The 24,640-nt window shown below is 43.2% G+C and overlaps 1 protein-coding gene across 1 annotated transcript in view; it reads left to right on the top strand.

Moving 5' to 3' along the window:
- Positions 1–24,640, top strand: part of LOC147222600 (MAM domain-containing glycosylphosphatidylinositol anchor protein 2) — a 254,616-nt gene that overhangs the window by 159,822 nt on the left and 70,154 nt on the right. Inside the window, exons 9-10 of the mRNA XM_086167514.1 lie at positions 11,222–11,542; positions 22,454–22,726. Of these exons, the coding sequence (XP_086023640.1) occupies positions 11,222–11,542; positions 22,454–22,726 (594 nt within the window). The remainder of the gene's footprint in view (positions 1–11,221; positions 11,543–22,453; positions 22,727–24,640) is intronic.

The raw sequence follows: 24,640 nt of genomic DNA, 5'->3' as shown, positions 1-24,640 counted from the left end.
TCCTCTCGGAGGAGGCAATTAATTACGATTTAACTCCTGTTGGTTAGCGTCGGGTCAACTTTAACCGAAAACAACTCCGCCGTCTTCCTACCGAAGGCGCGAAGAGCGTCGAATCCTCCCTCCGTTGAATTGATGCCACAAGCCGGAGAATAGCGGGGCAGTGTGGCTGTTGCGTTCTGAAGCATCTTGTTATGCCACACGCCCGCAGCCTAATTTGGGGTAAATAAGCCCTGTTTTTGTTCCGTTGCCTGTACTCCTGAAGGGAGGAAGCTCGAGCTGCAATTAGAAGTCTTAATAAAAGCGCTTAGAGAAGATTATGCCGCAGGTCTGCCAGGGATCTTGGCTGGAAAAACGATCGCGGAGAGATTCCGAGCGTCTTTTTTTTTCTTACCGTTCTCCGTCACGGCGGTTCCGAATTGGAAACCCGCGCTTAGTGTCAACCCCAAAGCGCGTCTTAATAAAAAGGGAATATTTATTATCTTCGATTCTTTCAACCTTTGATGAACACAGATTTCGAACAGCTTTCATGGGTTCTCCCCTTTTTTTTTTTTTAGCAAAACAGCACTAATATTTACTGTCATGGCACAGTCATTAAATAAGCAACTTCTTTTCTCTTCTGGGCTCCCGGAGATTGCGAGGCTAATGCTTATTTATGAGCGCGGTCTGGAAACGAGGACACAGACCTCCCCCTCGGTCAATGTCAGGATTAACAGCGGCGGGACACGGCAAAGAGTTACGAGCATTAGTGTAAAACCTTAACCCCCTATAAACTTCTAACAGGAAGTGAGCAATTAATCCTTTCACTATGTCGTGTTTTTGTCTTGTTTTTTTTTTTGCACGGGTGTGTGTTGTTTTTCTTCCTCCTTTCTTTGGTCGTGTACGGCCACGGCTCTGGTCTAGTATTTTTCGTGACGTTGAAATCAACATCTGTGACATTAAACCTAAATAGCATGAGTTACAAGTGAAGGGGAGCTTCTTGACATTTAAAGCCTACTTTTGCATTTGCAGGGTTGAGAAAATCAAGCTGATTTGGTTTAACTACCAAACAGAAAATAGAGCATTAATAATTAAGAGTCACGCCAGAGCTTAGCATCAGCGCATCGGTTCGAAAAACCGAAAACCCGAAGACTGAAAGTCACCTCTCTTTTCGTCCGGGGGCACAAACACTTTTCCCGATAAGACTCAATTAGCATCCCAGACACACTCGAAGCATTTGCACCACCTGCTGTTTCTGCCAATCACGAGAATCACCGTAGTTAATGAATCAAGCGAATCGATGAAGTGCTCTGTTGTTTAAAAAAAAAAAAACGGCGGTTTTTTGAGCATGTTACGAAACCACCCCCTTCTTAAAGTGGTGCGCAGCCGGAGGCAGACCGGCTCATCTCTCTCATCTTCCCTCCTCGGAACCGACCCGTTCTCTGTCTCTGATTCATCGTGAGTCGCCGTCATCCAGGCGACCGCGAGTCCAATACCGTGTCCAGCGGCTACTGAGGCCGCTCTCGTGGGCGTTTCTGCAGATTATTCATTGAATCTGCGCTTCCCGACTCACCGATAAACTGCAAAGGTTCGGCCGTTACTGGGTCACTGGCTTAGGACCCGAGAGATTTGGTGCTTTTTTTTCTCCCAATCATGAAGCTTTACCGTAATGTCTTTTCAATGCGGTTTATACGCTGCACAAAAAAAAAAAAAAAATGAAGGAAATGCTAAAATAACACATCCTAGATCTGAATGAATGAAATATTTACTTATTTAATACTTTGTTCTTTGCATAGTAGAATGTGCTGACAACAAAATTACACCGAAATGCAAATCAAATGTATGAACCCATGAAATTCTGAATTTGGAGTCTCCAAATTAAAGTTGAAAAACACACTACAGGCTGATCCAACTTTGATTTAATGTCCTTAAAACAAGTCAAAATGAATCAGCGTCGCTTCCTAAGTGGACCGTTTGATTTCACACAAATTACTTTGTGTTGTTGAAGTGTTCCCTTTATTTTTTTGAACTGTATATATCATGGAATATACCCAACTAGTATGATATAAATATGATGTGACATTAACTTTGCACACAGCTTTTAGTAGAAGTTGGAAGCCATCTTTGTCAAAACAGAAAAAAAAAATACAATAGTAATAGTCAAGAATAGTTAGATTAGCGGTCAGGAACCAATGGCTCGCGAGCCATAAATGGCTTTTTCAAATGACGGCATATGTGCTCCCAGACAATTTTGAATTGAAAATAAAAAAAATCAGCTTGGACCTGATTTTGAAATACTTGTTATATATTTTCATAATACTATGTCATTTCAAAGTAAACAGAAATTGAATTTGAAGATGAATTTCACGGGTCACCCGTCGATCGGGTCGGGGGCCGATGGCTTCCGAGCACATCCGGGTCATTGTAAAGGTTAAGAAATGACTTTATCAGATAGCCAACTAGTTTATCCGCTTCAACCTTTGTAACAGAAATGATGGTGAAAAAAAAATAAGACAATGATTACCGTGCCTTCCAGGCTGCGTGGACAGAGGAATTTGCATTTGGATCTGCGGTACGACTAATATGCAATGTAAAAATTGCATCGATGAAACGGTCAAATGTAAAGCGGCACTTTGAACAAATCCATGCGGCACCAGAGGTTGCATTAAAAGTAAGACATATTTAATTTATTATACATTAAAAATACTACATGGCTCTCGATGAAATATATTTGGAAATATTTGGCTTTTATGGCTCTCCCAGTCAAAAAAGGCTCCTGACCCCTGAGTTAGATCATCCATAAATGGCATCCGGTTTGTTCCAGAAGCAGCGACCAACTGGGATCATGAAAAGGAAACTATTCGTCCATTGAGTCTGCAGTTGCACGCCGGCCAATTGCACGGCTGACAGCAAAGTAAGAATTTCATTGTACGAGGAAAAGTGTTTCCACACTGTATATATGACAAGAATCACTATGAATCTTTGAACAGAGAGGTGGAGCATACATAAGCAAGCAAATTAAAAGTTGATCATGCAGAGATCAGGAATCGGGATCCGTCTCTGACTACAAATCATCACGGACGGCTTATCTTTAAGACAGGCGTGGCTAAGCAGTTCAGAATTCAGAGAACTTTGTCAAGCTTTTAAGAAAGCATGAGGAGATCACTTCCTGCAACTGTGGTCACCCTGGGGCACCAAACTGTGAAATTGGGGCTGCTTACAGGCAGCCTTTGGTCCTTTGTCATGGTGCACGGCAAAAATATGACTAAATTCTCGCAGCTTGGATGGCGGTTTTAAAAGTGACGTACCGGCTGCCTCAGGTAGCATTTCAGAGAATACCGCCGGTTCAAAACGGAGAGGGACGATGCAAAAATGATAAGCGACGGAGCCGCTTTTCGATAAGGTGTAAAACACTCGGTAGCAACGACGTCGAGTCAGACGAGTTCCTTACCGCGCTCGAATCTATTTCAGTTTCCTTTCTATCTGTCTGTCTTTCTCTCTCTGATGATGCTAAACTGCGGAAGTTTTATAGCGACCCCCCCGAAAAACATATCCTTATCTCGATGTTTGTGCCTTCATGAAATATTCATACATCGCAGACAACCGTCGTTTATTGCGGTGGTAAAACTCCACTTGATGTAGTTACTGAGGGATGGCCATGGTAATATAAGATGGGAGTAGTAATCAAAAAATAAGCAAGCCCTCCGGGCTCCAGCTCATGCTAACTGTTAATAGCTACATGAAGGTCACCACACCACAGCTGGCTAGATGATTTTCTCAATTTTTAAGTTGATTAAAAAAGGAGTACCTTGTAAAAAGGTTATAATATGTGCTTAATGGCTATGGAAATGAAGCTAGAGTTACCTCAGATATGAATGATGAAGACTCGTGTGAAAAAAAAAAATGATAATAAAAAATATAAAAAAGGCAGCGCAGTATGCTTTCTTAACTTTTTTGGCTTCATATTTGACTTAGTTATTGTTCTCATCTTTGGAAAAGGAAAATAAATATCCGTCCATTATACAAGAGCACCTACAACAGAATTAAGAAAAGATAAGATAAGATAAGATAAGATAAGATAAGATAAGATAAGATAAATTTTATTGATCCCCACAGGGGAAATTCGTTTGTCACAGCAGTGAAACTTTTATGTCAAAAAATAAAAAATGAAATATTAAAAAAAAATGTAAATATTAATAGAGAGACCAAAGATAGCAAGACATCCATGAATAAATAGACGACAACACCAACAACAACATCAGGTATAATAATGGACAACATCAAGGAACAGTAAGGGTGAAAAATACATAACAAGAACTAAACGACAATAAAGAGTGACAATAGCAATGACAAGAGTGAAATAAATAAACTAAATAAAAATAAACAAACCTTGTCTGATTTGACATTGTAGTTTTGCAGGTTATTCCAATAAATGATGAGTTTCATGTAAATGCTCGACAATTAAATGAGCACATGTCGACGGATACCAGCTATCCCCTTTTATGGGGCGGAAGAAAACAAATGAAAAGTAAACAGATGCGCTGCAGGAGCAGCAGGTCGCAGACATTAATAATTTGGATTAGCAGGAGCGGAGTTGATCCCAATGAGGAGGAACTCGGATGAAGGAGCCAAAAGCTGCCCCACAGCTGGGAGGTTGCCATATGACAACAGAACAGTATTAGATGCCACAGATGTGCTATATCTAGGATGATCGGTGGAACAACCTGGTACCATATGTTTATTTTGTGGGGGAAAAAAAAAAAAAAACACACTAAAGTCTATAAACTGAAACACTTGCACTAATGGAAGTTGCAGGATTGCAGGTGTTGAGATTGCAGGACTGCGACACCTGCGTGCAGTCGCAGCTTTGCCACCTGATACTTTATGAAGGTAGCCAACTGGGAGCTGGCTGTGGCTCTCCAGCTGGGGAAAAATCTGGAAAACATGAATAGCAAACACGCCTTTCTTTTCCTCGTCGACTTGTCGTACCGCGCTTTCAGCAAAGTAAGCAAAACAAGAAGCCTTTTAAAATACATTCTGTGTATTTTCCCCGAAACATTGAGCTCCATGCAGCATAAATAATGCTCGAAACATAATCAGGCTCTGCAAGGCCTCAAAAAGTGTTCAGTGAAAAGCAACATTTTACTTTTTTGATATATATTGGTTCTTTATAATTATGTATGGTTATGTATAATGGTTATGTATAATTCGAGGTAAACTGTGTGTTACCTTGCCAGTAACAATTAATCATCCTGGTTAAACTTTTTTTCTGGAAAACATTCAACCCAGGGCTCTTGGTTGTTTTCTTAGATTAACTCCACGTCTTTCAACTCTATTTCTATAAAATTAAGGTCAAGGTTCTGACTGAGCCACTACGAAACATTACTTTTTTTTTCTGCCTGTCACTTTCTTTGGTAAAACAGCTCTGATGTTTAGGGTCAGTGTCTTGCCACGGGAACAACTTTCATTTTGAGATCCAGTTGACACTTCCATGCTTTTGTTTTTTTAAACACACCAGCACAGCTCATTATTTGTCGCTTAATCACTGTTGAAGGAGACAGAAAAAAAAAATCCAGATCCCAGAAATGACACAACTCTTACAATAATAATTCTTATAATATAATTCTGCTCCGATGATGGTACGGCGTGCTGACATGATGAAAGGACCGTGTGTGAGTTAGGATATCTTGAATAGAAAAACCTCATTCAAGCCACACAGTACAAATATACATTTTGTCCCATGCTTAAATTCCACAGATTAATTTTTGCTTTGTGACATTTCTTTTCTGCACCTTCCGGATAATTTCTCGCTCGAATTTCGGGTTCACGTGAAAAAAAACAACTTAAACAACTGTCGCCGGCCACTTTTAAACTGTGATCAGGAGCTGCAGAACAATACAACAGAGAGCAATGTGGCAAGAAATAAAAAGGGAACCCTTGAGAGCGCTGTTGTTTAAAGCCTGCTGTTCTACAGTATCAACTGTGTAATGTCACAAGGGGGTTTGTGTGATGGATCGCAAGATAAGTTATAAACTCCCGAGGTGGCAGCAGAGCAGCGAAAAGCACACAGCAGTATGTCAGGGTAGTCAGTGGTGTCGCTGCACCACAGCAATTTGAACACATCGGGAAATCTTTATTAGACTCTGGCAACTACTTGTATAAATGCATTACACAAGTACACACACACACACACACAGATTCAAGAACATTGCCACAGTGGACGTGCATGGGTGTCTGAGACCTGGGGTGTTGACTCCTGCAAAATTGTGACCCACTTATTGGTCTCAAGTTATCTAACTACATATTGTCACTTTCGTGAAATTGCGTCGAATTGCGGTTGCGAAGGGTACGACGTTGCCATGGAGATGAGGAGTGATATCACCGCACTTACCGAAAATGGGGAGAACAAGAGTGTCAATTATTCTCGGAAGATGTTTACGCTCACCAATGTAGCACAAATGGCTACGGGTAAAATGCAGGGTGAAAGAAATGTCGCGGGACATTCAAACGGCGCCGTTTGCGCCGATGGACCTTCTCGGCAGGTTCCTCGCGTTCAGACTCTGCCATTTAAGGTTTGCTCTCAGAAATGTGCCGAATACGAAGGTAACGCAAGGAGTTCCAAGTCCAATTTTAGACCATAAACAACACGTGCAAGCATAATCTAGCAGTGTCGATTATCCGTGGTTCCGCCTGTGGGGCGAATTCACATCGACCAATATGTCGGACGCACGCACGCACGCACGCGGCGTGCATCCCCCCCCCGCAGGAATCACCGGCAGTGGGACGGCTTTGGCGCGATGAAGACCAACACCGATCGCTCCGGTGGTCAGTTTCACACAGAGAAGGAGTGTGTTCACTTGGAGAGAGAGAGAGGGAGGCGGCAACGGCGAGAGAGGAGGAAGAGGGATGGGGTGGGACTGCCGTTCGGATGCACGGACGCCTGTTTGCATTTCCACGACAGCGCGGAGCGAGACAATAGCAGCTAATAGCCGGTATTCGTGCTGCCAAACTCAATAGGCATACAGCTGTAATTGCCTGCTTAATCTGGACTGTGGAGAGGCCGGGTGAAATGATGGCAACCCCGTGAACGCGCTTCTCCTCCATTTGTTAATGGATGCTCGCTACTCCCCTCCTACCTCGACGCTGTCAATTTAACATTTCACTTTTGGGACCCAAGAAAACTGTTGGAAATGAGGAGAAAATATGCCGTGGAAAAAAAATTGTGTCAACTCTTGACACCTGGCTGCCTCGGTAAAGACGTCGTGTGAATACGAATCGGCCGATGTTTGAGAATGGAATGAGTATCCGCTGTCATTGTCTCTGCTGAGATCAGTTTTGCTGCACTTTTGGTGCCAAAAAGCATTGCCAAGTCTTATCTATAAATGAGCAGTCTTTATTTTCCACACCAGTGACAGCCTCACGCTTACGACTCACTTGCATAAATATGAACTTATAGTCACCAAAGAAATAAAGGAACGCCATCTGTCGCCATGCCTTGAAAAATCAGCGTTGCATCCTCCAATTACGGTCTTATTACCTTTGCAAATTACCCGTGTCTTTACTTTTACAATTCAAACAAGTGAAGTGAACAGAGCGGGTTCGTATCAACAGCATCCGTTAGGTTATTTACCTTCTGTGATTCAGAATAATTTCTTAAAATTTTAGCTGTAAGTGATTTGCCTGTGTATTTTTTCCACATCTTTTTGAAGAATTAAAAAGATCCTATTGGTTCATACAAAAGGGGTTGGACCCGTCACAGTGAATCGACACACCGAGAAAATGCATCAATACAACCGGTGAAATAAATAACTGTACGATCTGGTCGGCACACGACAAGGAACGCACCACTATGTGTGTGTTTGAGTATATATTTTATTGAAGGAGGTGATATTATTTTGACTAAAGAGGAAGTCTACATACCTGTTTGCTATTTATAACACCCGTCCAACATTTGCCCCATAGTGGCGAAGATGAATCCAGAGTTCGCAGCTCTATTTGCTAAATAATTTACTCTGCAACCCGCACCTATGGCCTCAAGCTTCAGGCAGAGCGAGAATGAGATTCTTAGTTTTGACAGGTCTTTGCCGGCCAGCCGGCAGATTCTCCCCTGCATCGACATGTAAATAGCGGGTAAAGCTACAGAGGACTACGCGATACTCGATTGACTAACAAAAACAAATGATTGATCCAGTCAAAAAAATCAGATATCTGAAGAAATTCAAGAACAGGGACGTTTCGTGAAACACAGCTTGACGTCACGGTGCCGTCGCCAAACCCGCAAGAGCCGAAGCTGGACTCCGGCCTGGCTTTTACCACCGAAAGAACCAGGTTGTTTGCTGGGTATCAATGCGACGCATCACTTCGTTTGTCATGAACTGCCGCGAAATTGCCGTTCTATCACGCTTCTGTGTCGATTGGTGACGTTTTTTGAGGGTACACCGCCCTCTGTATCGGGAGCGGTCGGGTTCCCGGAAATTAATCTATTACATACAACTTCAATCAAAAGGTATTTCTGGATTCGGTCTCACGAACCACCAGACTCACCAATGGGAGCAGTTTGGTACTCGCTAAAAAGTTTTGAGACATTCCAGAGACAATCCTCTTGGTCCTGTCTGCCAACGGCACCTCTGTGACAATATTATCCAGCCCATAATGAGCCGTGCGTTGCCGCAGCGTAACGAATGCGGTCCTTGACCGAGTGACCGCGTCAATTTTTGAGGTTATCCAAATAATTAGAGCAGTGTCGTGGAAATATCGCGTTTTACCGCCCTTTTCGTCGGTAGATTTCACAACTTCGAACGGATCAACAATAATGCTTAGCTCCCCGTTCGAGGCGGAACCTCCGATGGTGAACCGGAGCGAAGCCCGCGGCGTGGCGTCGAATACAAATTCATTATGGAGCCATGTTGGGAGTTTCCGTCTCAAAGATGAAGGCTACGGCGGTTGCGGTGAGACGTTGTCGGCGCCGGCAATTATCTCGGTAGCAGCGCTCAAAGTTGTACTTGAAGGAGGAGATTGTATGACATGAGAGGGCACGCCGGCGCTTTCTGGTCAGAGACTTACCGAAAATATATTTCAGAGCACGGAGAGTAACCGATGGCTGCAGTTTTGAGATAGCGGCTGGTTTGTTACTTCTTAGCCGGATGGAAATGGGGTCAAAAGAAATGTTGCCGGACTGTGTTTCATTTTCTGAAGATTGCTTGTGATTTCATCACTGTGAAACTTCAGCGCTCCTTGACTTCATTCCGGCTGCTGCATTGTTTGGGCAGAATGACAGCAATTCGTAAATCATCAGGGAAGCATGACGCGGTTTCATCAGGGCTGAGATTTTCACTCTTCAGCTAGCTGGCTGTAAACTATTTTGGGAGCCGTGCTACGAAATCATCTTGGAATCTCCCGACGGTTTGAGCTGACAAAAAAAAAAAAAAAGAAAAAAAAAGAACACAACACAAAAACACGGCACTCCAGGAGCCCATGCAATTTGCCAGGTTTACTAATTAAACAAATTCATTTAGTCGACATGTTTGATGAGGAACCAGAGTTCCAATCCAACATGCTAGTTTCTGCAATTTGCATTTTAAAGACACACACACACACACACACACACACATATGTACACAGATGCATATGCGCTTGAACAAACTGCGAATATGTTTGGCTGTTTTATTGTATCCGTAGTTCACTCTCAGCCAGGCTTTTAAAATGTCATTGCCAAAGTATTTATTGGGTTATGCTTCGTTACGTGGCCGGCGAGAATTTTGTTTGTTTTTTTTTTGTTTTTTTTGACGGCTTCTCTTGTAAACGCTTTGAGAAATTACGACGCCGCAGACGGGGTGGAGCGGCGCACGAGCGGCAGCAAGCTGTTGGGATTGATAATGATGATTCAGATGTTCAGAGATTATTAACGTTGTATTTTTGGTGGCGATGCGATGAATCATCTGACAAAAGTAGGTCATGCAGATAAGGAAATGATTGCCAATATAAAGCAGCGGAAGGTAGCGGAAGTCTGCGCCCCTCAGAGATTGCATAGTTTTGTCAGGTTTATCATCTGACAAGAAGTATTTTAGATTAAAGTGACCGCTGTGTCCTTGTGCTTGGAAAACAAGATTGCGTTTAGTAAGAACAAAACTACTCTTGGTTCTGTCTGTCTGTCTGTATTTGGATGCTCCGACTAGTCACTTAAATGTGTTTTTCCGTTTTTGTCAAAAACTCCGACGCCCTGAAATGATTTAAAGACGGATGTTTGAGCTTTAGGTAACGTCCGCGCTTCGTTTTGTTTTGTTTTGCATCGTGATTTGAATCCGTTTTGAGGAAAGTTTCACGCTTCGGTGACAGCTGTCACTGACTTTGCTTCCGCGCTCTCACGCGGCGAGGAAGTCGGCGAACACGTGTCAGACGATCGGACGAGTCAAACGACGCGCTCGCCGGTACGGTGCATCCGGAGCATTTTCGATGCGTCCGGCATCGCGGTCGTGTCAGGAGAATTTTACAGATTCCAATCTTCCCCTCTGTGCGCGAAGGCGGGATGTGAGGAAGGGCTGATGAAATGTTGAACAAACTTTCCTTTTTCTATTTCCAACATGAAACTTTTATCAACCGCTTACGGGACGTTTACGGCTTCCTATGAACACGAGTACATCCTCCGTCGCATGTTTGACTGCTTCTGATTACGAACATTTGAGCCGAGGGGAAATTAATCGTGCAAGAGGAATCCAAAAGATGGATTTTATAATTCTCATCATCTGCATCGCGTGCATGAGTCGATTCGCCGACATTTTTCGGGGCAGCTTCGGTTTGAGATGTGATGCGCGCGCTTTTCAGATCCCGTTTTGGGAGTCCAAAACGGGGAGTCGGACGCGAACGACGGTTGCGACCCGCTCGATGATACGCCGGTTTTCGCCGCTCGATGTCGTCGGCTGTGTTGATTCTGGTCACAAAACGCATTTGCTTGTCCGCACTTCATTGTGTTGCTCGCTGTTCATCATCGCTCGATTGCATTTAACTTCCTCACTGCTGCCTGCTACGACGGTTGCTACTTTCAGTACGAATGCGGATCGCCCTCGCCGAAAAAACTCTAACGGAAGCATGGTCCTTTCTTACGAGCTGTGTATGTGGCTGAGATTTTAGCTTCATCCCCATCGCTACTTGGATGCTCATTCGCCTCCCACGTCCCTTCCATGCACAGTTCCCACAGTCGACCATTCCCTCTTACCCCGCCTGCTGACTTTCTAGAGCCCCATATCAGTCCCTCCTCTGTTTTTCTCTTTCTTAGTTCCCCCCAACCTGACAGTCCCTCGGGGCAAATCCCCCCTGGTGGCCCGCGAGGGTGACACAGTGGAGCTGGAGTGCCTTGTTTCAGGGAAGCCCAAGCCCATCATCCTGTGGTCACGCGCTGATAAGGAAGTGCCGATGCCCGACGGCAGCATGCAGATGGAGAGCTACGACGGGGTGCTACGTATAGTTAATGTTTCCAGGGAAATGACCGGCTCGTATCGCTGCCAGACCAGCCAGTACAACGGGTTCAACGTGAAGCCCCGGGAAGCCGTGGTGGAGCTGATCGTACAATGTGAGTAAACTTTTTCTTCCATCTATGCGTACGGTTACATCACTACCCTCGCGCACTGTTGACTAACTTGTACACGCCTTTTGTATTGTCTGATTATGTTTTGAATGGAGTGTAATTAATCTTTTCTGGCCGGTGTGACCGAAACTAAACATCCTTTCCTTTTTTTTTTTTTTTTTTTTTTTTTTTTTTTCTCAGTTTCCCGCCGTGGCTGTAACAATAATTCATTCTACCGGCGCCACCGGTCAGGCTTTCACAAGAACGAGCTTCGGGGAGGGACTTTGTCTGCTAATATGAGCCGAGCAGAACTAATATTAACAAAGACACAAAGCGCCACATATCAGTGTCCACCCTTGTTAGGGCGCCGCGCGAGTCCCGGCGTGCACAGACGTCAGAAAAAGATCCTGCCATATCCGCGGGGCCCGGACCCCCCGCCACTGCCGCTCATTGAGAAACCTCTTCCCCGTCTTAAGATGTGACATTCAAAGATGGCTTAGCTGCTAATTAGCACACGGCTAATTTATTCCTGCTAGTATTCATTTTGTATTCATTTACGGGGATTTGAATAGAATATTTTCCAATGAACGACAGGGATTCAAAGGGGTGTCACTCATTCAAGGATTGGAGAGCCGTCTTCAGCGGTGGGGGGGGAAATAAAAAGAAGCAGAAGATGAATAGAGAGGAAATGAAAGCTGTGCATGTATGGCGCTTAGCGTTCTCTGGCATGTGATTACAGGAAATAGAAAAAACTCTCTCCGTTGCCATATTGCCATTGTTTTCCTTCTGGCCTACTTAGCTAATCCCAACAGTGTTCCATCTCAATTTTCCTAATCTAGAAGGAACCTGTGAAGCAGAATATCACTCCTAACATACTGTGAAATGTTTTGATCTGCTCCATGCTGACTACCATTTTCAAGTTTACTGCTCCGTATCTCATTATCTCAATCAAAAGGGTTCATATTGCTGTCGCCGTCGGTTTCCTCGCCATCTGTCAGGATAATTACGTTACAAATAAGATGCCAATTTCCGTGAAAGTTATTGCAGAGTTGGGTCATTGGCCAAAGGAGAGCCCGTTTAATTTAAAGGCGAATCTCAAAACTCACGAGAGGTCTGGACTCTTTGGAAGCGGTTCTTGTCTTCGGTACATTTGTCAAAAATATGACTTCAAAAAAAGAAAAAAATAAAGCGATAAATTGTGGACGATAAAATTCGTGTCATGGCCGCGGCGTTGCCAGGATATTTTGATTTACAGTCGACCTGGCCCACCCGCCAACCGATGTTTACTTTGAGGAGAAACAAGACGAGCCGCCGTTCTGTTTTTCGCTGACGAAGATTAGCAAATAATTTGAGAGTTTCATTGTACTCTTTGCTATGGCGCTCACGTTCCAGCTTAGCTGCTACCCACTGTGCTTTGTTAAGAGAATTAATTAGATTTTGATGTGTTTTGAGGAGGTCTGTGTTGAATTTTGTGGAATTGATTATAATTATACAAAGATGACAACCCGTTTCGACAGCGACGCTGCGCTATGTGCCAGCGCTGACAACGGAAAGTAAACAAATATTTAGATTATGAAGATGCCCTTCTGCTACTCCAATGAACAGAATGGGAAAGACACTGAAGCAACAAAGTATCATTTTCCATTTAACACAACTGCGAATATTACTGCATTTCTATTCCAATTCTTCTTGTGTCATCTAAAAAAGAAACACAAGCTCAGTCATTTATTTTAGCATTAATTGTTTTACATTGTCATGCAAGTCATGGCTAATTCTGGTTCTTCAGAATCTACCTGATATGTTAAAACAATCAAGAAGATCTAAATATGATCCCTGTTCTGTCAGGGATCTTGTTTATATGCTCAACATCAAGTTGGAATACGGACAAAGTTCCCCGTCCGTCCGCTGCAGGACGGACACGAAGCCAAATGCAGAAAACGGACACCAGAAGTCACCGTGGGAAAAAAGAAGGCGACGTGGCTTCGATATAACCGTTCTCTTTCACGTGCCGCCATGTATTCAATAGTTGCACAGATCGTCTACTAGGCCGCATCTATTTGTCTTTCTTTCTATCATCTGACATTGAACGTAGACTTCTAGTCCAGTGGACACGTCGCTTAACAACCATGCCAACAAAAGTGTGTTTCTATGAGGGGAGTGACGTTTAGCAGCATTTGAAACGGAATTGCGTATTTAGGTATGTAGCCTGCAGATAAATAAGCTTTTAGATGCATCAGGCTACAATGATGCTGCAGTTTTCCGTGTAGAGATATAGATCCCCACACTAAAAGTATCTCACGATCTTCGAGCATTTGAAAAAAATCCCCAAAATACTGGGAAGGTGTCTGCTGAGTAGCCCAAAAACACTTGAATGCGGTCGTAAATCGTTGGAAAAGGTCACGAGCAGGAGACAGTCCAAGCTGTTCTCATCTCCAACAAGGTTACATCAAACTAGTGTCTCAAAGGTGGATCTCTCCACCCGTATGTAATATATCAGAATTATTTCCTTCATCAGTTGCCTGTACCGGCTCGTCATTCTCAGCGAACGTCGCAGCAGTCGCACGTTCCTGCAGATTCCTCCTCTACAACAACAGGAAGTTGCGCAGATTCCTCAGATACTCATCCAGGCTCTTGTCATCTCTTGTTCGGTATCGCAACTCCCTCCTTGCCGGTGGTGACCATCAGGCCTCTGGAGCTTATTCAGAGGGCGGCAGCCCGCCTGGCGTTCAACAATCCCAAATTCTCCCACACAACTCCCCTTCTTATGTCCCTTCGCTGGCTCCCGGCAGCCGCCCGCATCAAGTTCAAGACCCTGGCGGTCGCCTACCGGGCGGTGAACGGGTCTTATCTTCAGGATATGGTCAAGCCACATGTCCCTACCCGTCCCCTCCGATCTGCCACCTCTTGGTAACCGTCCACCCCATCACTCAGAGCCACCGGCTGCCAATCCAACCGGTCTCTCAGCTGCTCAGTGGTGGAACGAACTCCCGAAAAAGGTCAGAACAGCGGGTTCGCTGCCCATCTTCCACCATTCTGAAAACAAACCTTAGCCCCCAACTCCCCCCCCCAAAAAAGAGCACGTGTATGTATATGGTTCTGAGATGGCCTTTTGGTTGAGTGGTCACGTCTGACTTCCAACTACTGGTACTTCGGATCTTTGGTGACTGAATTGCTCTCTTTGTAAGTCGCTTTGGATAAAAGCGTCTGCCAAATGACTGTAAAGTAATGTAATGTAATGAAAACACATCCCCGGTCCAGTAGCTGACATCGAGTAGGACATGCCGGTTCGTACAAGCTGTAGGTGTGGGGACGATCACACAGACGGACCTCCTTCGCTTGTACATCATTTAGATCAGGGGTGGGCAAACTTCTTGACTTTTAAAATTTGACAGACGGGCCGGGTCAGCACATGATACGATACATGTATAAAAAGGCATTGTCAGCAGTTCACGTCAGACTCGTCTGACATTTGCTTTGAAAATAAAACCAGCTTGGTTTTGAAGGCTCTGACGTTTGATTGCATTTCGTGCACAAACTAGTTTTTCCCTTGTAGCTTCACGTGCAGCTCATCCATGTGTGTCAGTGCGTCCGCAGTAAGGTCTAAATCACAAAGCCAATCTGCGTCATTCAGCTCAGGAAAATTCTCAAGTAGCTCCAAAAATGAAATAACTTCCTGTTTGAGCTCCCGCATTCATTGAGCCGATCATTCAATCATTTAAGTGTGAATTCTGTACCAATCTTTGGCGGGCCGGGTTAAAAAGACCAACGGGCCGGATGTGGCCCGCGGGCCGTAGTTTGCCCACCCATGATTTAGAACTCGGAAGGAACTCAGAGACGTCCACTTCTGCTGCAGCGCCGCCGTCCAACAGACAGGGTCGGGAAACGCTTGTTTTCCAAAATTGGACTTTATAACAGCAATCACAATATTCATAATATACAGCCGTACTCGAATCAAGGTTACCATGCTTGGAATCCATCATTTTTTTGTGGCTTATCACTGCGAGTCAAGACCAACTCGTCCGGATGTCTGCCATTGGGAACACGTCAACGTCAGCGTAAATGTGGCCTTCCTAACCTGACGAGGACGTTTCCCAGGAGTCCTCCAAACAAGACGACAGCAGAAAAAGTGGTTAAAAAAAAAAAAGATGGCGGCAGTAAATAAATGCGGTTTAATGCACTTTGTGTATCTGCCTTTAAAATGAATGCGTTCCATCTCGGCACATACTATACATGCGATAAAATTAGGTGAAACATACCCGGGCTCTATAAAAGGTAATCCCGATGAAAGATGAACCTCTTAAATGGCAGAAATAGAAAGGAATAGATCAAATTATTTGCAGTTTCACAGCTTAGTATTTATGGCATGACCTTTGAAGGAGGGTTTGAATTTCCACCCAATTAGACAAAGCATGAACATGTATACAGTAAATATTTGTGTGTGTGTGTGTGTGTGTGTTCACTCAGAGTTCCCTTAAAATGGTTGAATGATTTTTCGTTCAAAATTCAAATTTTCTTTGACTTTGGCAACATCTGCTCGCAAAAGCAAAACTGCATTGGTTTAAAAGGGGAAATTGTGAGAAACTAAGATACCACAAATTATTATTATTATTCCCGGCAAGGTCTCCAAGTTTTTGAATGACTGCAGAATTTTATTTGATAAAAGAAAGGATGAGAGAAGGCAAAGAAAACACCTCTTATGCCTGAGAGCTCTCGATACTGTACAGCACTTTCATCTGCCCACCGTCTTGGAAGCGGTACACATAATGAGGAACGTTATCAGCGAGTGGGTATTGAAAAAAATCGATCATTCTGCTACGTTCCAGCTTCGGCGCCAGTCCTTCAGATTTTGTTTTACTTATTAATGGCCGGCATGAAAGTTCAACTCGAAAAAAAAGCATCGACGGTCGTCTCCTCGTATCGATTGATCGCCGTGACACCATTCGAGCGAGTCGGGTCCGAACGTGCGTCCGAGTAAATTCTTTAAATAAAACCCGGCCCCGGTTTCGTCCTTCGCTTTTATTCGCTCGTCGGTATGTCTCCGCTCCCTCTTCTCTTGGCCCGTCTCGCGGTGTGTAAGCACAAGCCAATCCCCCTGAGACGCTTTTCTCGTCTGCATTTCCAGGTCCCAGTATGAGCCACCCGCCTTTGGTGGCGAGCCATGTGCAAAGCCGCGTTTAGTAACTTGATCAAGGGACCGAGGTACAGTCCTCTGAAGCAAAGAGCATTAGAAGCGTGAAGGAACGACTCTGGCAAGTCAACAGCTTTGATATGTAAAAACCTGCATCTGTTGGCTGGCACCGGCAACACCATGAGGAGAGCTACAGGGAATGAAAGACGTCTGCCTTTAGCGTCATCACTCTAATAGAATTGCAAACGCCAAATCCCAAGCTGTGACACCCTAATGTTCTTAGTCAAACCGACTTGGCACGGTCCAGGGGCTTGAGAGAGAGCGAGGGGAAGAAACCGAGAGAAATCGAGCGAAGAAGGGAGGTATGGCGCGGCCCCCCCCTTGTCCTAGATACCAGTGTCTGTCAGAATTCGAGTTGTCAAGCTATACATTAGCGCAGATGCACAGGAATCTTTTATCCGAGCCTCCCCTTCTGTTCCTTTTCACAACATCCGTAATACCGGCGTGATGCAACCTGTACGACTGTCCCCCCGAGCGAGAGTCTCACTATCTGACACACATCAAAAAGCCACGGCGGGATAAAAAGCCGGGGCCCGAGCCAAAGTAATGAGCAGAATTATATAATTATTGTTTTTAATTAATTCCTCCGCCAAGACGCGCGGTGAAGCCGGCCCCCGAGGTCCGCCGTAATGTGAACCGCATCCGAACGCTTCCCATTAGCCCGGCAGTGGCAGATTAATCCCGAACAGCAGGGCGAGGCTCGAAAACATTGTATTTACGGATGAAAATTTAATAACCTTTCGCTGTTTTTGTTTTGTGTTTTTCTTTCAATGGAAAAATATCAAATTGATCAAGCGCATCAAATGCGCGGCAGAAAAGGTCACGCGAACGCGTCGGGTTGTAAACAGAAGCCCGCAAAACAGCTCAGACGGAATAATTCATAACCTGGTCGATAATGGAACTAAAGCTATTAGCGGATCACCAGGTCACTCCTTGCACTGACCCGTTTGCATTGATTGTTATTAATAGGAATATCTGTGCTAATAAATTACCCCTAAATTGAATAACAGTATGATAATGCAGATGTTGGTTAAGTCCATTGTTTGATTGGAGCGGCGTTAGCTCGGGGGGGGGTGCGCCGATGCGTGGCTGTTTTTCTTTACATTATTCAACACAGAAGACTCATTATAAATAAACCGAATCTGGGTTATCATTATATATTCTTTATATGTTTGTTTGACATCCTAAAGAACGTCATATTCACTCACTGAAGTGTCTTACATTTCAAAGGTTATGCTTTTTTTTTTTTTCCCGCTCAAAACTTTACCGATATGTCGAGGCGGGCGTTACACCAGTCAGAACTAAACAGAGCTCAAACTCAAAATACATTTGAAATAAATGTAATAATTTAAAATATAATAATACACGTCGTGGTGAAAGTCGCCAGATGACACAATGCTGAGGGAATGGTAAGTTACCCCCCCCGAGGAATAGTGTTATAGCCCATATTTCCTCACGGAAAACAAAATCGTGTATGTTTCAGCACCGAATCAATGATTTCTCGGATGCTTTTATCGAGTTTAAGCTCCACGGTGAGCGTCGTAAATGCATTCTCATAGTTCTATGACAGACTTGCCCGTCTGTAAAGAGCTTCTGCTCAGTTCTTGCATTACAGAGCGAGTAACTGCCGAAAAAACTTCAAATGGGAGCTCACGGGCAAAGATTGTTTTGTGAGGATCGGCGGGCCGACTCAGAACGCGTGGGACATTTATTTATTCTGCTTGTTCTTGTATGTGGTATTTCTACCGCAGGATCTTTTTTGTCAAATTTGCCGAAAGAAACGCTGTTAATTTCAAATGTACCGTTGTAGCGCACGTAGACCAGGAGGGTCTACGTCACATCAGTATTCAATGTGCCACGAGCAGGCGTTTTCTTTTCCCTTGAGGGAAAAAATGCAGTTTGAAGCGAGTACAAATTACCCGTCAATACACGCGTCAAGTTTTCCCTGACGCCAAAGAAAAATTGCAACCGTTTAGCCGAAGGTGCATGCATGGCAGTGACGTTCAGTCAAGGGAGGCAGGAGAGGCCGTGCCTCACTTGCCAATTTTGGAAAGAAAAAATATGTGAAATATTTATCGGTGATTTGCACTGTAAAGGTTTTTTTTCATTTAACTTCGCCAGTGTTTGATTCACAATCGGCGGCTTTTCACATATATTGTTTGAATACTGAGAAGGGACGTGCGGTGAGGCAGCGGACTGTTGAGCCACAACGTAGATTGCGTTACGACAGCTGACTGCTAGCATGCTCTGCACTAACACCGTATTGCTGTATGCCTGTATGTCGCGATTAAAGTGTACAAACAAGTTTGTTCTATGAACTACATTTCTAATGAACAGTGTTTTTTTTTTTGTCAACAAACAGTGTTTTTTTGTCTTTTTTAGTGCACGGGAGGAAGCCCGAAATAGCGATCGGCTAGCCGGTGCGGCTTATATTGAGGTGCGCTCAATAGTCCGTAAATTACGGTAGTTTTATAAAACAGATGCAAAGAGCCACCAAGTGAGGCACGCAGCTCTCCTGCCTCATGGTAGCAGAAAAAGCTGATGTGAGATTTTAAACATTTAATTTTTAAACCCCTTAACTCCTGCCAATCAAATGGTGAATAAGCTACTCTGTAGGGTTCATATGTTTGTAAATTTGATCGTGATGAAATCTGCCCCTCACCAGCCACGAACCTCGCGGACGTCACTGATGCGTTCAAGCAAGCAAGCAAGGAAGCAAGCATACATGCGAATACCAACATGGCGTCCCGAGGTTGCAGCCGCTCAGCCGCCACGGCACGCATGCGGTCGTTGTCTTTGTCGCGCTTTTAGGTGGCGTCTCCACGGGCCGTGGGAGGGTGCTGGGGTGGGCAGGGGGGGTACAAATGTTCTTTTCAACATTACCGGCAAGGTATCCAGCTGCGACTGATGATGGATTGCATCTCAACATGCAAAATGGCTTTTCCTTCAGCCTGCGACTTACAGCTACTCGGAGCCCCCTTGCTGATTCACTCAGGGAATATCAGACACAACCCTTTTGATACTTTCATTTTTATGTTTGCTCGGTAGAAGTTTCATATGGGTATGCCCTTAATTTACAAGATGTTTTGGTTACATAAGACATCGCCTATAGGCCCCAGATATCGTTTGTCTGTCTTCGGAAATGGAAATGCACTTACCGCAATTTGGTCCAGTGCCACTCAGGTAGGCTCTGGGGCTGTGAGTCATCGCCGCACTTTAACATATCATTTGAGTTATGTGATGAGCAGAGATTCAGTAATCAGCTATCAGATTTGGGTAAAAAAATAAAACACAGGCTGGGCTGATTTTTAAGGGGAAGGGATGTTTGTTGAGAAACTGATTTGCCCCAACATTACGATATATTTGTTTCTTATTCATTTTATTCAACTGTCTTTACTGCGTATCCTATAATTATTTCTTGATTTATAATTATTTTCTGATTTATTTCTGATTTTTTTCTGATTTATTTCTAATTTAATGAGGGAAATTTGTGTCGTGAAAATGTCAAAACTTTTTTTTTTTTCCTCAGTTTTTACAGCGTATTTCGGAGAGATGGATTGTGATGTAAGCTAAACGCCATTAAACAGACATGACATCATCTCCCGCCTGTGGTCAGTTCAGGTTATACATTATCAAATTATCGTCGTAAATCTTAACCGGCCATTTAATTGTGCGCGCTAATAAACTGCAAAGACCCGGTAATTCTAGCGCACATGTGATTGCCGGGGAAGATTATTTTGCAGATTACAATTTCAATCAGGTAATCAGTGATCTGTAACAGATTACATTTCAGAGCAACATTTGTAGCCCAGACTTGCACAAGGTAGCGACCTGCATCGCCTCTGTGAGGGAAGATGCAAATGAAGGCAATTAATAAGCTCTGCATGGTTCTTGCCTCCTCTCAGCATCCACCGTTTCTAAAAACCCGTTTTAAACCAATGTTCATCTGCATTCGCCGGTCAACATGCTGAAGACGGGGAAATCATCGATGCCGATATCCACGCTCTCGTGCGTCACTCCTGCATGCATCTGTTCTTGTAAAACCTGCACAGGCACTCGTCGTATATCATTTTTTTAGAATATTACGCATAAAGGATGTTGAAGAGCGAGGGTGTGGGTTGCACGAAGGTCATATTCCTCTCCAGACCTGGCCCTGAAATGACTGGCTAAATAATTCACCGCAAAGTTGTCTGGGTGGGGTGAGGTGAAGCTCGTCAGATTCTAAAATAAGTTATTAATTTTCTATTTTTTAAGCTTGAGGTGCACTTCATCATCCTTTTATCCATGTTTCATAAATTATGGCTCATTCCATTCGATGTTCTAGGGTTTTTTGCGAAATCTGATTGTATTACATCTACTGTCGGTCTTACTATTGTCCTTTTTTTTTTTCAGCACCGAGTTGTATCGACCTTTTTTTGTGCTGTGCTGCGGATCTTTTGTCAAGATTTTTTTTTTTTTTTCCCCACCTTTTCCATTCTGGTATTTGAGCTTCACTCTGTATAATGATGTGTGTGTGTGTGTGTGTGTGTGTGTGTTGAGACTGACACTTGAAGGCTGCAAACCAAATCTGGTCCAGTATTCAGTAGAAGTGTGATGGGGGATACTTGAAGCTTCAAGGCCAATAAACACTGAGAATGGAAATTTTAGAAAAGTAGCAAGCACGCTACGGTTTCTCCACTAGCTAAGCAAACCCAAGTATAATTATTCAATATTATTGGTGTAAAAATGTATTTCTGTCTGCACAGCAATACAATGTAGCAGATATTTCAGATTGAATCATGTCTTCATATATTGAGAGAGTTTTTTTTTATTTTTTATTTAGTTTCCATAATATGTTTAAATTCAACTTTTATGCGATTCCAATTGGTGTCATTTTCTTTTGGCTGGAGGTCATCAGCCTTTTTTATCGAGGTCTTTTCAATGAAAAGCTACAACGAAAGATGCCGAATCTGCCCAGACGCTTTTTTTTTTTCTTTTACATCAAAATACTTTTATAGTGCAATGAAACTGTTTTTACATGTTTGATGACAGAGGTTTCGTGGTCCGCAAACTTTCATCCACTCAGACGTGACCTCGGATAAGCAGCCTCCCACGTTTCGTACAAAAAAAAAAACAGTACGTCAGTGTTCGGATTTCACGAAGGCCCCGTCTCGGGACGCCAGGCGGTCTGAGTCAGAGTCCGATCTCAAGCCGTGCTTTTTATCATCTATCCCGAAACAAACAGGAAAATAAAACATGACTCGATTGTGTTTTTGAAATTGCCATGTGCCTTTTTTTTTCCCCAGTAAAGACCAAGCCCAGGGCCAATAATCTTCTTGTTAAACTTTTTACAACCCATTGGATGCACGCGGTCTCTCATAGAGCATTAAGAAGGATCAAGAAAGACCGTATACATTCATGGCGGATCTGCTAAATCACATTATGTTGAGTTCTTTCTTTTGTTTGTTCTTGTTCACGGTCCGGCAGCCGAGGTCTGCACTTCTGTAAATCGCTCCGGGATACAGAAACCCGATCTGCTCAAGAGGGCCCTTGTCTCAATAGCGTCCTTGGTGTATAGATATCCAAGCACCTTCCACCTTCCTCCCACGTTTCTTTTTATGCTCTTCTATGTCCTCTTCGTCCAAAGCTTTTTCTTCTCCCCGTGCACTTTGTATTCCCTCTGCGCCGACGTCCTTTTTATCCCGCCCCCGTCAAATGTCGGCTGAACTCCCGTGTCCCCCCCTACTCAGACCCTCCGACGGTGGAGCCGGTGTACACCGAGATGCGGCAGGGCCTGGGGAGGCCGGTGGTGATGACCTGCCGGGTGTTGCGGGCGCATCCCTCCCGCGTGCTGCGATTCGAGTGGCTTCTGTCCAACCGGCTTCTCCACGCGGGAGCGTTCGACGCACAGAGGGACGAGACGGAGTACACCATTCGGAGCCTCAACCGAGACGGCTGGGGGGAGTACACCTGCAACGTCATCAATGAGGCCGGGGCCGGGAAGTGCACCTTCCAGGTTACAGGTAAAGACTGATTCTTTCTTTTTTTTTTTTTTTTTTTTTTTCTTTTTTTTTTTCGCCCGCTGATTTTATTAAGAATTGCTGATTTGCTGTGAATATTGTCAACACAAAATATATACAAATTTAAAAATAGTATCACAAAATCGGAACCACAAACACGACATTTTTATTAATGGGATGTTTAATGTTAAAAAAATATATAGGATAATAATAATAAAAAAAACACAGAAATGGAAAATGGGTTAGAAGTTAGCTCAAAAGCATTGGTCAAAATGAGCCAAAAATATCGACAAAAGGGGAACCACACATATGCATTCAAGTATAAATGTGTCTTTGTGACATTTTTAATAATGGATGTTTAAAATTTAAAAAAAAAATTGTGAAATAATAATAAGAAAAAACAGAAATGGAAAATGAGTTAGAAGTTAGCTTAATATTCAATCAAAATGGGACAAAAATATCAGCAAAATGGGATCCACACATACACGTATATGTGTGTGTTTGTGCCATTTCTATAAATGAATGTTTGAAATACAAAAAAAAAAAATGTTGGTGGAATGATAATAAAATGAAAAAACACAGAAATTGAAAATGGGTTAGAAGTTAGCTCAAAAGCAGTGATCAAAATGAGCCAAAAATATCGACAAAAGGGGAACCACACATACGCATTCACGTATAAATTTGTCTTTGTGGCATTTTTAATAATGGATGTTTTAAATTAAAAAAAAAAAAAATTGTGAAATAGTAATAAGAAAAAACAGAGAAATGGAAAATGAGTGAATAATAAGAGGAAAAAACACAGATATGGAAAATGAGTTAGAAGTGAACTTAATATTATCGATCAAAATGGGACAAAAATATCAGCAAAATGGGAACCACACATACACTTACACGTATATGTGTGTGTTTGTGACATTTCTATAAAATGGATGTTTAAAATAAAAAAAAAAAGTTAGTGAAATAATAATAAGAAAAAACACAGAAATGGAAAATGGATCAGAAGTTAGCTCAAAGTTATTGATCAAAAATTGGACAAAAAGGGACAAAAAATATCGACAAAATGGGAACCACACATACATGTATACATGTGTGTTCATGACATTTTTATTAATGGATGTTTAAATAAAAAAAAAATAGGAGAATAATAATAAAAAAAAAATACAGAAATGAAAAATGGGTTAGAAGTTATCTCAAAATTATCGATCAAAATGGGACAAAAACTATCAACAAAATGGGATCCACACATTTGCATACACATATATACGTGAGTTTGTGACATTTTTATAAATGGATATTTTAACATAAAAAAAAAAAATGGAGAATAATAAGAGGAAAAAATCCCAAAATGGAAAATGGATTAGAAGTTAGCTAAAAAAGATCAATACATGCAGGAGGTTTATTGGACAGATCTGTGAATGAGAGAGTGGAAGGCTTCATGTCTCTGTATGATTGGTCGTCTGACTCTATATGAGCCTCGCCTCTCGCCCAATGACGGCTGAGTATGGAAAATGAAGCAATGAATGATCAATAGAAATTCCCAGCACAAATCCTAGAAAATGATTAGTTAAGAGTGCAAACCCCGGGGGGTTTGTTTATCGCTCAGCCCCGGAGTCATCCATCTCTGCTGCCTTTTCTCTTTACACGCTCAGCAGCGGCTGCAGGTGTTTTGCTGATGATACATCACAAAGCGCCTCCCATATTCGCCGTCCCTCGCCGCCTCGGGAGTTCTCCTTTTACCTCTCTTGAGCCGAAAAGACCAACCATAATGTCACCTAACTCTAGTGTTACTGACTGAGCCCTGGAAAGTCACAGACAAGCACAAAAACTGCAACCTCACGGTTACCATGGTTACTATGAATGAATGAATGTCCAGAATGCTCAAAAATGCAGGTCCCTTAAGATTTTTTTTATTATTAG

This window comes from Fistularia commersonii, chromosome 20, assembly GCF_037954325.1.
Source record: "Fistularia commersonii isolate RoL2024-O1a breed Wild chromosome 20, RoL_Fcom_v1.0, whole genome shotgun sequence".
Lineage (NCBI taxonomy): Eukaryota > Metazoa > Chordata > Actinopteri > Syngnathiformes > Fistulariidae > Fistularia > Fistularia commersonii.
This window is presented reverse-complemented; position numbering and strand designations above follow the sequence as displayed.